Source organism: Haliotis cracherodii, unplaced genomic scaffold (genome assembly GCF_022045235.1).
Source record: "Haliotis cracherodii isolate W230 unplaced genomic scaffold, xgHalCrac1.p SCAF_5, whole genome shotgun sequence".
Lineage (NCBI taxonomy): Eukaryota > Metazoa > Mollusca > Gastropoda > Lepetellida > Haliotidae > Haliotis > Haliotis cracherodii.
The window spans coordinates 38,603,656-38,619,033 of record NW_027266308.1 but is presented as its reverse complement, the minus strand read 5'-3'; the positions used below and the strand labels follow the sequence as shown (position 1 = coordinate 38,619,033).

The following is a 15,378-nucleotide window of genomic DNA, read 5'->3' as shown; positions in this document are numbered from 1 at the left end:
ACTCATGCCGATTTATAGTGCTAGCACACTGAGATACCATGCCGCAGTTTAACATGAATACCCCACTCAGACACAGTATACTGACTCCGAGCCGACCAGTCCTTGTTTTAGACCCTTAATGCCCAGCGCCAGACAGGGTAACAACAAGTACCATCTTTTAATGTCTTTTGGTATGACGCGGCCAGGGATCGAACCCCGGACTTTCCGCTCTCCGGGCGGACGCTCTACCACTAGGCCACGGAGGCGGTCCATAAAACATGTATATTGTTATACGCCAAAGAATCTTTTACAAGCACATAGATGAACAAGTTCAATAATGTGATCATTTGGACACCAGGCTTCATACATAAGAATAGGAGTATTTTTGCGTCCAATATTTTAAAATTCCATTGCAGCCTGATTATGATCGTTGTACTGTCAGCACCATTCCCATGGTCGTGAGATTCGGCACCAAGCCGTGACTATGATACTTTTCAAAGCGGCGTTAAACCCAACTGACTGACTGACTGACTTAAACTTTCGAATCCTAATCAAGCGTTGATTTCACGAGCAGACAAAACAGTGCCTTGAGTGTCCATATAATGGCAAGGTACCCTCTTTTAGTGTGCCAGGGTCCGCCAAACGGATTTTCGAATACCAGATTCGCACTGATTATGACCCTTGGTCTGCCAGGCCTATTCCAGCTGTGCTGCAATAATGTTCAAAGCGGCGTTAATGCCCTTGCTAACAATAACCTTGTACTGGCAAAGAAGGCTATTCAGTTGGCCCGCGTACGCTCAGACAATGGCTAATACTGTGTATGATAAATATTGCAGAGTGTCTTGTCATGTCCATCAAGACGCTACAATCCGATTATGTTATTTTTCATGGGTGATTCCATTACCAACTGGGGGTGATAGGCAGTAGTTTTGCTGTGAACTCACCTAGACATGTTGTTGTTATAAGCTGTCAGACAGACGGGAGCTTCCCTGGGTGTCGCCTGACTACGTGAAGGGTGTTTACGGAAATATTTGCGTAAAATAAATTTACTCAATGACTTCTCTTGGTCAGCGAAATGGTTATGCATAGAAACGTTTCCTCTATCCAATACAGACACAATTGTTACAATCTTCATTTGCTAGAACGCCTCCGTGAGCTAGTTTCTCTGGATAGAAAGGTCGGTGGTTCGATCCCCGGCCACGTCGTGCCACAAGACGTTAAAGGATGTTACTTGTTGTTAGTTAACCTTCCTGGCGCTCGGCTTTAGGGAACAAAACAAGGACTGGTTGGCTCGGAGCCAGTCTACTGTGCCATGAGTAGAGTATCCATGTTAAACTGTGTGATGGTATCTCGGTGGGCTGGCACTAAAAACAACAGGCATTATTCCGTGCCCAATCGGAAGTTAAAGTTGCCCAAGTGACGTCGCGTAACTTCAAAGATACCTCATTAATTAATAACTGTAAGGTTTGATACTTACATGAAGCTGTAAATACGTCCAATTCATTTTCTATACATTTGCGTCTGTATTGAAAGTGCAGAAACAAAATCAAGTTTTTGTTTTTCTGAAATTGTATTGTCATTTCCTCGGGAATGGATAATGTATCAATTTCACCATTGCTTCCGTCTATGTTAGTTTCCATTCTATGTCATATTCAGTAATTTGCGGCAATATGTTTTGCAATATGTACTACCATATCAGGTAGTTTCGATTGTCACGTGCCCTTTAAAATAAAGGGGGATTAATTTCAATTGTGTTTTGTTTGTTCGTTTGCTGTTTTGTAATGCTGCACTCAGCACTATTCCAGCTATATGACGGCAGTCAAGAAAGAAGTGAGTCTGGACCAGACTATCAGTTGATTAGCATCATGCGCTTGGATCCACGCCTGAGAGCTCACATGACATTTGTTTAAGTCTACCATTCGGTAATATATATCTGAATGTATGGAGTCTAAATACAAGATTTTTAGCACATTATAACTTACAATTCATTAGCAGTTATGATGTAACGGGATTTGTTCAGACAAAACTTGACTGCATTGACTCTGTTAATATTCCTGGCTAGCAAATTCTAAATTTTACTAGATGTCCAAACTGCCTTAATCGATCTTGGAAACATGTACCTCATAGATGCATACACAGTTGTGGTGAAATGAGGGTTTAACGTACCGTTAACAAATGTTGTACTTATATTACAAAGTGCAAGTTGTGTGTGTGTGTGTGTGTGTGTGTGTGTGTGTGTGTGTGTGTGTGTGTGTGTGTGTGTGTGTGTGTGTGTGTGTGTGTGTGTGCTTGTACTAGTCCCAACTAATGCAGACTTTATAGTACTAGCCCAGTGAGATACCATGCCGCAGTTTAACATAAATACCCCTCTCAGACGCAGTATCCGAGCCAACTGGTCCTAGCTCTAGTCGACTTATACACATCCTCAAATATTACTATGTGATAATTTACTTAAGGGATTTCAAAAATAAATTACTTAAAGGTTTGGTTAAAGGTAATAACGGCATTGTTGAATAACCAAATCTCCATCCCTCGACAAAATTGTCCAAGTTGTATGCGTTGCGGTGTCAGTCATATTGATACGCTGACACGATTATTGTTAAGAAAAAGAAAAAGCATTGCTGATTTGTGTAAAGGTTAAAGTTTTTAGAAATTATCTTAATCTATTCTGACGGACGTGAACTAATTTATTAATTCTTGGGTAATATTTCCTCGTGCTATTTATGTAACTATGAGTGACTTACACTCTACCGCCTACAGATTCAATCACTTGCAGCATACCTACCACACCATGTGCCTGCCTATTCTACTCCTCGTGGTTCTACTAAACACCAGTGTTTGTAAGTATTTAAGTTTTCTAAGAATTTAGTTTCACAATGTTGATTTTACGATGTCATTGAATATTACAGCTTATCGCGTTCATGCCCCCACTAGGAAAACTGTTAGCCTATCGCTTAAGACATTCGAGGTCCGGATTCGTATCCCAGAAAGGGGACACAGTCTAAAGCCCATTATTTGCCGTCCCCTGCTAATATTCCTAAATCACATGACCCTCACACGAGAAAAGGTACCGTTTCCATAAAGTCACCTCTGAATCTAAAACAAATGTTTGATTAATGTCACACGTATCAAGACCTCAGTAAATCTTTCAAAATGTTTTATGGAAGACTTGGTTTGAGCACGATTCCAGTTCTAGGTTATAAGAATGCTACCGAAAAGGATTGATAACTTTTTATGTTGATATGTGTTTTCATATTTGCGGGTGTTATTGTGTATTCGATGCCGAAGATTGCATCTCCTAAATTTGTATTCACTTTAAGTTTGTATATATTGGAGAAAACACGCTTACGAAGTTTTGGTAGACAGATGCTCTGTCTACCAAAACCGAGCGAAAGTGTTTTTCCGTACTTATAAACCGAAAAAAGAAACTTAAAACAACATTTATCAACATTTTTTATGTTTCGAACATACTTTCCATGAACCTTAGGAAACGCGCGTAAAATATCTGTTTCTGGCGTACGGATCTTGAAAAGGGCATTCTAAAAACCAGTGTAGGTTATTAACACCTCTGTAGCCTCGTGGTACACTCACTGGGTTACAGATATGAACTTTGCGAGTTCGATCCTCGGGAATATACAGAAAACATTTGTCATTCGATTTTACCTTTCATTACATGTTACATTAATAAAATACCCAGGATATTATATAAAATCCCTGGGATATTATAGCCAATATGGCTTGAATATCCTATAAAATCCCAGGGACATTACAACGTCCCTATTTATGAGATTTAACCCGACTGGAAGGTAAAACCTCACAATAGGTTTTAATGCCTATAGAAAGAAGTCTCTTACAAATAGCGATCCCAATGAAAAGGTTTATAAAATGTGCGATTGACTATCCCTGTGTCTTTATAGATGTCATCCACTCTGTACTGGGTGTTAATGAAAATGTCTATATATATATATCTCCGCTGAACTCTTCCCGAGCAAAAGATAGCATTGAGCCCTCGCTGGGTTATGTTTTAATGATCTTGTATAGAAGATAAGGGGTGAGGTTAGGTGAAATGGGATTTAACGTCGCGTCCAAGATTATTGCACTTATATATATATATTGTGTGTGTGTGCGTGCGTGCGTGCGTGCGTCCGTCTGTGTGTGTGTGAATGTGTGTGTGGTGCTTGTACTAGTCCAAACTGATTTATAGTGCTAGCCAACTGTGATACCATGTTGCAGTTTAACATGAATACCCCATTTAGACACAGTATAATGACTTGTAAAAGCATATCTCAAAGTGAGAAATTGATGCGCATTGTGTATATGATCGACAACATCAACAAACCATATCAACGGTTTGCAGAGATGAACGTCTTGACCCACTAGCATCCATGTTTAGCTTATTTGTTTAGCTTTGTTGTCTGAACTTAACCTTTATTTACACTCAGGCCGCTATCAGCGGCATCAGAGGTACAAAATTAATTCAAAAATATAATGCATATACATTAAGTAGAACAGATTCAAAGACATCTTTGTCGAGCATGCATTCATGCATGTTTATACAGATTCAGTAGGGTAGTAATATATATGCAATTCAATAAGAGGCAGAGTTACTTGATAGGTTTAAACGATGATTTTACAGAATTTGGACAGGCTTTTCGATGTTCCTAATCGTGAATTATTGAAAAGCAAAATAATTTTATGTAGAAGGGTTGATGTAGTAGAATCTGTGTAAAAATGTATTCTTTCGTTTTATAAAGATGGACAAATAAACAAATAATGGAATTCATCAACTCAGCAATATTGTGGACTCTGGTCTGGAGTGTGGACCAGACAATATATATAATGAGCATCAATCAACGCCGTAGGGATACGATGTAGCGTATGACCACGTGAGCTATTAAGTCGCCCTAGCGTCGACGTAGCCATTTCTTCTTACTGTTAGTTAATGTTTTCTCTTTCAGATACTACACCAACCAAGCCTGTGGAAACTGGAGGCGCTGCTGTAATTTACAAACCATTTACTCTACAATGTCGGAATAATTCGTCCACTTACCCTGAACATAAGAACTGTAATTGGACGAGAAATAACAAAGTGATACCAAAGAATAACTCTAACTTCGTTGTGGAAGGATTTAAGCTGAAAATCCGCCGTTTCATTTGGAAAAGTGAACAGAGGTTTAATTGTTCCTGCATTCCCACCCGGAGCTACTCTTTCACAATTACAGCTGAACGTAAGTATTAATTCCCTTAAAGGAGATGTTTCGTTTTGCAAATAATATAAAGAAATAGCATATATTTCTGGTGGAAGAAGTTTTCATATAATTCGACAATTAATTCCGCATCTCATAAAGTAACCTAGCCAAGTGTGCCAGGATCCGCTAATTTTATTTTCGAATACAAGATTCGTACTCGCTCGCAGTCGGGATACTGCGTCTGAGTGGTGTATCCATGTTAAACTGCAGTATGGTATCTCAGTGTGCTAGGACAAACAAAACAGGCACACACACACACACACACACACACACACACACACACACACACACACACACACACACACACACACACACACACACACACACACACACACACACACACACACACACACACACACACACACACACACACACACCCAAAGCACCCACCACACACCCAATGGGACGGAACTCTACACATTGCGGAAGTTGAGGGTTGTCCAACTTCAAAGATACCGATCATTAATGGGAAGGGACTTATTTGCACTGATTGCTTCATTTACAATTTGTCTATATATACACTGTAGTGCCCCTTCTCTTCAATTACACTGTTAGCTTGTAGGCGTTACCCGTATTTTTCAGGTGCCCCGCGTGTCAACGTTAGCACCGTGAAAAGACATAGTACATCGGAAAGGATACACTTGAACCTAACAGCAAACCCCGAACCCCAAATCGTGAGTTGGTATCGAATCTTGTCCAGTGGAAGTATGACTGAAGTAGATCGCACAAGGAGTAGTTACAAACTGTTTCAAATATCCGGCACATCCTACGAGCTGCAGGTAGACCATGTGGATGTGACGGAGAAGGATGCCGGACTGTATAGAATCACCATCTCCAACGTCAGGGGCTTCTACAGCTACAACTACAGCATCATTATTCATGGCAAGTGTGAGTTTGGTTTATCGCCGCTTTGAACTTACCCTATTTCAGTTGCATGACGGCGCGTCAGCGTAATGTGGGAAGCTCGAATTGATGCAAGTCTAAGACGTTTGCCGCTTTGATGATGTCCACGTCAAAACTAAGAAACATTATCAGGGAGAAACTGGGATTAGAAGCCACGATGATAGGTGTCTGACGGCTTCGACCCGTGCCCCCTTCGTCTGAGCCTTAGAATCTACTATGTACAGAAACCTCGTTAATCAAGACGGCACTGTTACCAGTGCAATGATTCGGATTAATACTTTTCAAGATTAATGTATCAAGGTGACGCAGAATACAGAAATCTTACCAGAACGGTATTTAAACGTTCCTAAATCATACAGATTAAACAATAGCCATGTTTCGGAAGAAACATCCCAGTTTTCGGACAGCAGCCGTCTGTGAGGGGATTTGTGAAGCGTGTTTACCAAGTAGATATATCCCTGTTCTACAAGGTTTCAATATAAATGTAGTCAGTGTACATAATGATAAATAATTCACAATTTGTGTGGAAACTTTTAAACATATCATGCAGTTATTGATCAAATGAATTTTCAGTAAAGCTGATTTCTACTTTACTTATGTCCAATATTATTTGACAATGCTGGGGAGTTCGCCAGCATGTAATGTGCAGAGATGCATCCCTCGGGGGTACCAGCTTTTTATGACCGTGGGTTTCAATATAGTGGGACACAGCTAAGATCCGCATCACTTCCTTTTTTCTCTAACCTCAAGATGAAGAGTGAGAGAGAGAGAGAGAGAGAGAGAGAGAGAGTGAGTGAGTGAGTGAGTGAGTGCGTGCGTGCGTGCGTGCGTGCGTGCGTGCGTGCGTGCGTGCGTGCGTGCGTGCGTGAGTGAGTGAGTGGGTGGGTGGGTGTGGTTTTACGCCGCTTTTAGCAATATTCCAGCATTATCGCGGCGGGGGACACCAGAAATGGGCTTCACACATTGTACCCATGTCGGGAATCGAACCCGGGTCTTCGGTGTGACGAGCGAACGCTTTAACCACTAGGCTACCCGACCGCCCCTCAAGCTGAAGAGGTGTAATGTCACCGAAATTCTGTAAACACGTCCACAGTGGTGTTAAACCAAAGCCACGTACACAGTTATTATCACCTCATTACACCACAGCCTGTTGAGCCAAAACCACCCACCCACTCGCTCAGCCTAATATACCATATACCACACCATCCTTTATTTAATCATACACTAATTTGTTGTACTTGTTTCCTTATTTATTGCCAGATGAGACAGACACGGGGAAACCTTCCTTCTCAAGTAAGTTGAACTTTGGACTCTGGCAATGGTTTGAAATAACATATTGATGTGCAAAATAGGAGTGTACGTATATATTCATTGCTCACTGAACAATGAAAAATGAAAACTTCAGTTAATAATTGTGTAGACAGCAAAACATTTTGTCAGGTTAGCTTGATGCTGTTTGAATGCCTGTTGGAATCAAAATCAAGTCACATTGTGTACTCATTCCAGCAGATGTACAAAATCTGTAATCTGTAGGCAGAACATAAAAAAGAGATATCAGGAAGATAAGAAAAAAAAAGTGTGTTACGTCAAACGCCGGGACCATTAAACAATAGGACACTTTAAATCTTTAAGGCATAAAGGCCTTATAATAATAAAAGGGATTTATATTATCCTGTATTCTCCTTTGTCTGTTCGTGGATAAAGAATGTATAACTTCTTTGGGTTATATTTTCAAGGTCCACTTTACATCGGCGCGTTACTGGCATTGTTCTGTGGTGTCCTGGCTCTGATGGTGGGATGCGGTTTGACATATAGAGGTAGGAAAACCTGCTTTCAAACACCGCAGTTTATCTGTATATCTGGTACTTTCTTAATCTAAATACAACAAATTTAGCAAACCTGATTTAAACATTCTGACTGCATGTACATTTCTGTTTTGTCAACAAGGCTGGGAAAGCGTGCAATATCTAAGTATCGAGTGATATGATGTATACATTACATGCATTTCTGTTTTGTCAACAAGGCTGGGAAAGCGTGCAATATCTAAGTATCGAGTGATATGATGTATACATTACATGCATTTCTGTTTTGTCAACAAGGCTGGGAGAGCGTGCAATGTCTATGTATTGAGTGATATGATGTATACATTACATGTATTTCTGCTTTGTCAACAAGGCTGGGAGAGCGTGCAATGTCTATGTATCGAGTGATATGATGTATACATTACATGTATTTCTGTTTTGTCAACAAGGCTAGGAAAGCGTGCAATGTCTAAGTATCGAGTGATATGATGTATACATTACATGCATTTCTGTTTTGTCAACAAGGCTAGGAAAGCGTGCAATGTCTATGTATCGAGTGATATGATGTATACATTACATGTATTTCTGCTTTGTCAACAAGGCTGGGAAAGCGTGCAATGTCTATGTATCGAGTGATATGATGTATACATTACATGTATTTCTGCTTTGTCAACAGGGCTGGGAAAGCGTGCAATATCTAAGTATCGAGTGACGAATATTACAGATAGAGCTGAGGATCCCGAAGCCATTGAAGGTAATAACAACATGTCTACCTCGATATATATATGTTTGTTTTATTTGTGATTGCGTTTTATCTTCTAAAAAAACTCTTACTGCATCAAGTGACCGTCACCTCCATCATCACTAGATAATACTAGCCGTTACCTCAGTATTATCAGTCACAGTCACCTCTGTCAGCGTTTTCGCTGACCGTCAACTCTGTCAGCGAACCAAGCGTTATCGCTGACCGTCAACTCTGTCAGCGCCCTAAGCGTTCTCACTGACCGTCAATTCTGTCAGCGCCCTAAGCGTTATCGCTGACCGTCAACTCTGTCAGCGCCCTAAGCGTTATCACTGACCGTCAACTCTGTCAGCGCCCTAAGCGTTATCGCTGACCGTCAACTCTGTCAGCGAACCAAGCGTTATCACTGACCGTCAACTCTGTCAGCGCCCTAAGCGTTATCATTGACCGTCAACTCTGTCAGCGCCCTAAGCGTTATCACTGACCGTAACATCTGTCAGCGTATCAAGTATTATCACTGACCGCCACCTCTGTCAGCCCATATAGGATCAACACTGACACCACCTCCTTTACTCCACAAAGGACCAACACTGAACACGGCCTCCTTTAGCGCACCAAGGACCAACACTGAACACGGCCTCCTTTAGCGCACCAAGGACTAACACTGAACACGGCCTCCTTTAGCGCATCAAGGACTAACACTGAACACGGCCTCCTTTAGCGCACCGAGGACCAACACTGAACATCACCTCCTTTAGCGCACAAAGGACCAACACTGAACATCACCTCCTTTAGCGCACCAAGGACCAACACTGAACATCACCTCCTTTAGCGCACCAAGGACCAACACTGAACATCACCTCCTTTAGCGCACCGAGGACCAACACTGAACATCACCTCCTTTAGCGCACAAAGGACCAACACTGAACACCATCTCCTTTAGCGCACCAAGGACCAACACTGAACACCACCTCCTTTAGCGCACCGAGGACCAACACTGAACACCACCTCCTTTAGCGCACCGAGGACCAACACTGAACATCACCTCCTTTAGCGCACCGAGGACCAACACTGAACATCACCTCCTTTAGCGCACAAAGGACCAACACTGAACACCACCTCCTTTAGCGCACCAAGGACCAACACTGAACACCACCTCCTTTAGCGCACCGAGGACCAACACTGAACACCACCTCCTTTAACGCAAAAAGGACCAACACTGAACACCATCTCCTTTAGCGCACAAAGGACCAAGTATTGAGTGATATGATGTATACATTACATGTATTTCCGCTTTGTCAACAGGGCTTGGAAAGCGTGTAATGTCTATGTATCGAGTGATATGATGTATACATTACATGTATTTCTGTTTTGTCAACAGGGCTGGGAAAGCGTGCAATGTCTAAGTATCGAGTGATATGATGTATACATTACATGTATTTCTGTTTTGTCAACAAGGCTAGGAAAGCGTGCAATGTCTAAGTATCGAGTGATATGATGTATACATTACATGCATTTCTGTTTTGTCAACAAGGCTAGGAAAGCGTGCAATGTCTATGTATCGAGTGATATGATGTATACATTACATGTATTTCTGTTTTGTCAACAAGGCTAGGAAAGCGTGCAATGTCTAAGTATCGAGTGATATGATGTATACATTACATGTATTTCTGTTTTGTCAACAGGGCTGGGAAAGCGTGCAATGTCTAAGTATCGAGTGATATGATGTATACATTACATGTATTTCTGTTTTGTCAACAAGGCTAGGAAAGCGTGCAATGTCTATGTATCGAGTGATATGATGTATACATTACATGTATTTCTGCTTTGTCAACAAGGCTGGGAAAGCGTGCAATGTCTAAGTATCGAGTGATATGATGTATACATTACATGTATTTCTGCTTTGTCAACAGGGCTGGGAAAGCGTGCAATGTCTAAGTATCGAGTGATATGATGTATACATTACATGTATTTCTGCTTTGTCAACAGGGCTGGGAAAGCATGCAATGTCTAAGTATGGAGTGACGTATATAACAGGTAGCGCTGAGGGCCCTGAAGCCATTGAAGGTAATAATAGCACGTCTACCTCGATATATATATGTTTGTTTTATTTGTGATTGCGTTTTATCTCCTAAAAACCTCTTACCGCATCAAGTGACCGTCACCTTCATCATCACTAGAAAATACTAGCTGTTACCTCAGTATTATCAGTCACAGTCACCTCTGTCAGCGTTGTCACTGACCGTCAACTCTGTCATGAGCGAACCAAGCGTTATCGCTGACCGACACCTCCGTCAGCCCATATGGGACACTGGCCAACACTGACCATAGCTCTGTCATCGGATCAAGGAATAGTACTGACTGTCACCTCTGTAAGCGCATCAAGGACCAACACTGAACACCACCTCCTTTAGCCCACCAAGGACCAACACTGAACACCACCAACACTGAACATCACCTCCTTTGGCGCACCGAGGACCAACACTTAACACCGCCTCCTTTAGCACACCAAGGACCAACACTGAACATCACCTATATGCGCTCAAAGGACCAACACTGGACACTATCTCCTTCAGCGCACCAAGGACCAACACTGAACACCACCTCCTTTCGCGCACCAAGGACCAACACTGAACACCACCTCCTTTAGCACACAAAGGACCAACACTGAACACAACTCATTTAGTGCTCAAAGGACCAACACTGAACACTATCTCCTTTAGCCAACCAAGGACCAACACTGAACACCACCTCCTTTAGCACTCAAAGGACCAACACTGAACACCACCTCCTTTAGCACACAAAGGACCAACACTGAACACAACTCCTTTAGTGCACAAAGGACCAACACTGAACATCACCTCCTTTAGCACAAAAAAGACCAACACTGAACACCACCTCCTTTAGCCCTCCAAGGACCAACACTGAACACCACCTCCTTTAGTGCACCGAGGACCAACACTGAACACCACCTCCTTTAACGCACCAAGGAACAAAACTGAACACCACCTCCTTTAGCGCACCGAGGACCAACACTGAACACCACCTCATTTAACGCACCAAGGAACAAAACTGAACACCACCTCCTTTAGGGCACTGAGGACCAACACTGAACACCACCTATTTTAGCGCACCAAGGACCAACACTGAACACCACCTCCTTTAGCGCACAAAGGACCAACACTGAACACCACCTCCTTTAGCGCACCAAGGACCAACACTGAACACCACCTCCTTTAGCCCACAAAGGACCAACACTGAACACCACCTCCTTTAGCACACAAAGGACCAACACTGAACACCACCTCATTTAACGCACCAAGGAACAAAACTGAACACCACCTCCTTTAGCGCACTGAGGACCAACACTGAACACCACCTATTTTAGCGCACCAAGGACCAACACCGAACACCACCTCCTTTAGTGCACCGAGGACCAACACTGAACACCACCTCCTTTAGCGCACCAAGGACCAACACTGAACACCACCTCCTTTAGCCCACAAAGGACCAACACTGAACACCACCTCCTTTAGCACACAAAGGACCAACACTGAACACCACCTCCTTTAACGCACCAAGGACCAACACTGAACACCACCTCCTTTAGCGCACCAAGGACCAACACTGAACACCACCTCCTTTAGCGCACCAAGGACCAACACTGAACACCACCTCCTTTAGCCCACAAAGGACCAACACTGAACACCACCTCCTTTAGCGCACAAAGGACCAACACTGAACACCACCTCCTTTAACGCACCAAGGACCAACACTTAACACCGCCTCCTTTAGCACACCAAGGACCAACACTGAACATCACCTATATGCGCTCAAAGGACCAACACTGAACACTATCTCCTTCAGCGCACCAAGGACCAACACTGAACACCACCTCCTTTAGCGCACAAAGGACCAACACTGAATACCACCTCCTTTAGCCAACCAAGGACCAACACTGAACACCACCTCCTTTAGCACTCAAAGGACCAACACTGAACACCACCTCCTTTAGCACACAAAGGACCAACACTGAACACAACTCCTTTAGTGCACAAAGGACCAACACTGAACATCACCTCCTTTAGCACAAAAAAGACCAACACTGAACACCACCTCCTTTAGCCCTCCAAGGACCAACACTGAACACCACCTCCTTTAGTGCACCGAGGACCAACACTGAACACCACCTCCTTTAACGCACCAAGGAACAAAACTGAACACCACCTCCTTTAGCGCACCAAGGACCAACACTGAACACCACCTCATTTAACGCACCAAGGAACAAAACTGAACACCACCTCCTTTAGGGCACTGAGGACCAACACTGAACACCACCTATTTTAGCGCACCAAGGACCAATACTGAACACAACCTCCTTTAGCGCACAAAGGACCAACACTGAACACCACCTCCTTTAGCGCACCAAGGACCAACACTGAACACCACCTCCTTTAGCCCACAAAGGACCAACACTGAACACCACCTCCTTTAGCACACAAAGGACCAACACTGAACACCACCTCCTTTAACGCACCAAGGACCAACACTGAACACCACCTCCTTTAGCGCACCAAGGACCAACACTGAACACCACCTCCTTTAGCGCACCAAGGACCAACACTGAACACCACCTCCTTTAGCCCACAAAGGACCAACACTGAACACCACCTCCTTTAGCCCACAAAGGACCAACACTGAACACCACCTCCTTTAGCGCACCAAGGACCAACACTGAACACCGCCTCCTTTAGCGCATCAAAGACCAACAGGTAGGTAGTTCCCTGGCAACAAGACAGTTTCGGTTGTGCAAAGGATTATTCTGCACTTTCTACAAAGGATTAGTCTGTATTTTATAGACAAACATAATGCTATTTCGTATGAAATGCTCAGATATAAAGAAAGTTCTTCACTAACCACTCAGACATGCATGGAATAGGGGTAGACTTCAGTAAGTATTACATTTCTGTAACATTTACAAAATGACTCTAAACCTCTCCATAGAAAGACAACGATCATTTCCTTTTGCAGATCACCCTGGATCAGAGTGGGACTCTGAAAGCCTCAAGGCCCCCAGCAGTGCTGTGTCGGGAGGAGTCACAGACGACTGCATATATGAGTCGAGAGACTATGAGTTGCCACTGGATGTACGTAATAAGACATACTAACCACAGAGATGACAGATACAACGTTGAAATTACTCAGGGTAGAGAAAGAAGTTTGGGAATCAGTTCTTTATCAGCGTAATGCTGGAGGAAACCCCGAATGGATGCAGATCTTAGACGTTTACCGCTCTAGTGCAACCTACCAGCACGAGTATGGTACTGACAAACCAAGAACATTATCAATGCGAATCTGGGATTCGATCCCACTATCATTGGTTTCTGGCGCTGGGACTTTGACGTTCGACGACTAGGGCTGGGGCACGTATGACTCCTGTAGACAGATAGAAAGCAGCGTGAAGCTCATACTGTGTAAATAGAATGCAAATGGATAATGTTAGATGATACAAGAATCTTACATTAAGCATGTATATACAAGTCTACTGTTTAGATGGGTTAATGGAAACGAAATTGCGTAGTAAGACGAAATGCAAAATGAATTCCATGTGGTGTTTTGTTTGTTGTTTAACGCCGCACCCAGCAATATTCCAGCTATATGACGTCGGTCTGTAACTAAGTCTGGACATGATAATCCAGTGATTGACATCATGGGCATCGATTCACGCAATTGGAATACCATGACATGAATCAATCAAGTCAGCGATCCTGACCACCCGATCCCGTTAGTCGCCTCTTACGACAAGCAAAGTCGTCTTTTATGGCAAGGATGGGTTGCTGAAGACCTATTCTATTCCGATTTTCACGGGTGCCCATATGTGTACATAATATGATTAATCATATGAATAGTAACATTTTATGAATAATAACATGGATGATAACATGTTATGAATAATATAATATAATATAAATACAACGAGAATACTATTCATTGTATATAGATCAATTCTGTATTGTGTAGATAGAACAACTGCCGGAATCGCGGGAAATATAGATAGTATTATGCACCAATTTCAGAATACCAACGTATTGAATTTGTAGAACACATGCCAATCATTATCAGAATAAAGTTGTCATGAAATGACCATAGTACTTTAGAGAGATGTTTTCTCACAATGAGTACCGCTTGCTGGTCACTTGTCATAACCTGAAAAGCATGCGTGGGGTATCCATTGTAAATTGCGACTTGGTTTCTCAGTGGGGGAGGGCTTAGAGGCATTAGTCCGGACATAGTACAAGCAACCACACACACGTGCATTCACTGTCGCATTGTTAAATCCCATCTCGTTACCCCCACTCAAAATTTGAGTGAAAGTGAAAGAAGCGGCCCAAATATATGCTTAATACGAACTAAGCCTTCACTGAGGAAGAATATAAAAATAACTCTTGACGGACTTGTAGTGTAATGAGTGAGTGAGTGAGTATGGTTTTACGCCGCTTTTAGCACTATTCAAGCTATATCACGGCGGGGGACACCAGAAATGGGCTTCACACAGTGTACCCATGTCGGGAATCGAACCCGGGTCTTCGGCCTGAAGAGCGAACGCTTTAACCACTAGGCTACCCGACCGCCCCTGTTGTGTGATGAAATCGAAACTGACGTATATTGTTAAACTCAACAATCGTCATGGCTATGCATTAAA

At 42.8% G+C, this 15,378-nt stretch overlaps 1 protein-coding gene across 1 annotated transcript; it reads left to right on the top strand.

Moving 5' to 3' along the window:
• The first annotated feature begins 2,763 nt into the window (after window positions 1-2,763).
• On the top strand, window positions 2,764-14,777 carry LOC139444394 (uncharacterized). The gene is made up of 7 exons (XM_071225357.1): window positions 2,764-2,819; window positions 4,938-5,207; window positions 5,811-6,116; window positions 7,392-7,424; window positions 7,868-7,948; window positions 8,610-8,687; window positions 13,707-14,777. The coding sequence occupies exons 1-7, from the start codon at window positions 2,771-2,773 to the stop codon at window positions 13,841-13,843; spliced, it is 954 nt and encodes a 317-aa protein (XP_071081458.1). The 5' UTR covers window positions 2,764-2,770; the 3' UTR covers window positions 13,844-14,777.
• The last annotated feature ends 601 nt before the right edge of the window (window positions 14,778-15,378 follow it).

Bases quoted from the DNA above. Each gene is read 5' to 3' on its own strand.
- LOC139444394 (XM_071225357.1), top strand. From the start codon at position 2,771: ATGTGCCTGCCTATTCTACTCCTCGTGGTTCTACTAAACACCAGTGTT. The intron at 6,117-7,391 runs GTGAGTTTGGTT...ATTTATTGCCAG, and splicing joins CATCATTATTCATGGCAAGT to ATGAGACAGACACGGGGAAA. The intron at 8,688-13,706 runs GTAATAACAACA...TTCCTTTTGCAG, and splicing joins GGATCCCGAAGCCATTGAAG to ATCACCCTGGATCAGAGTGG.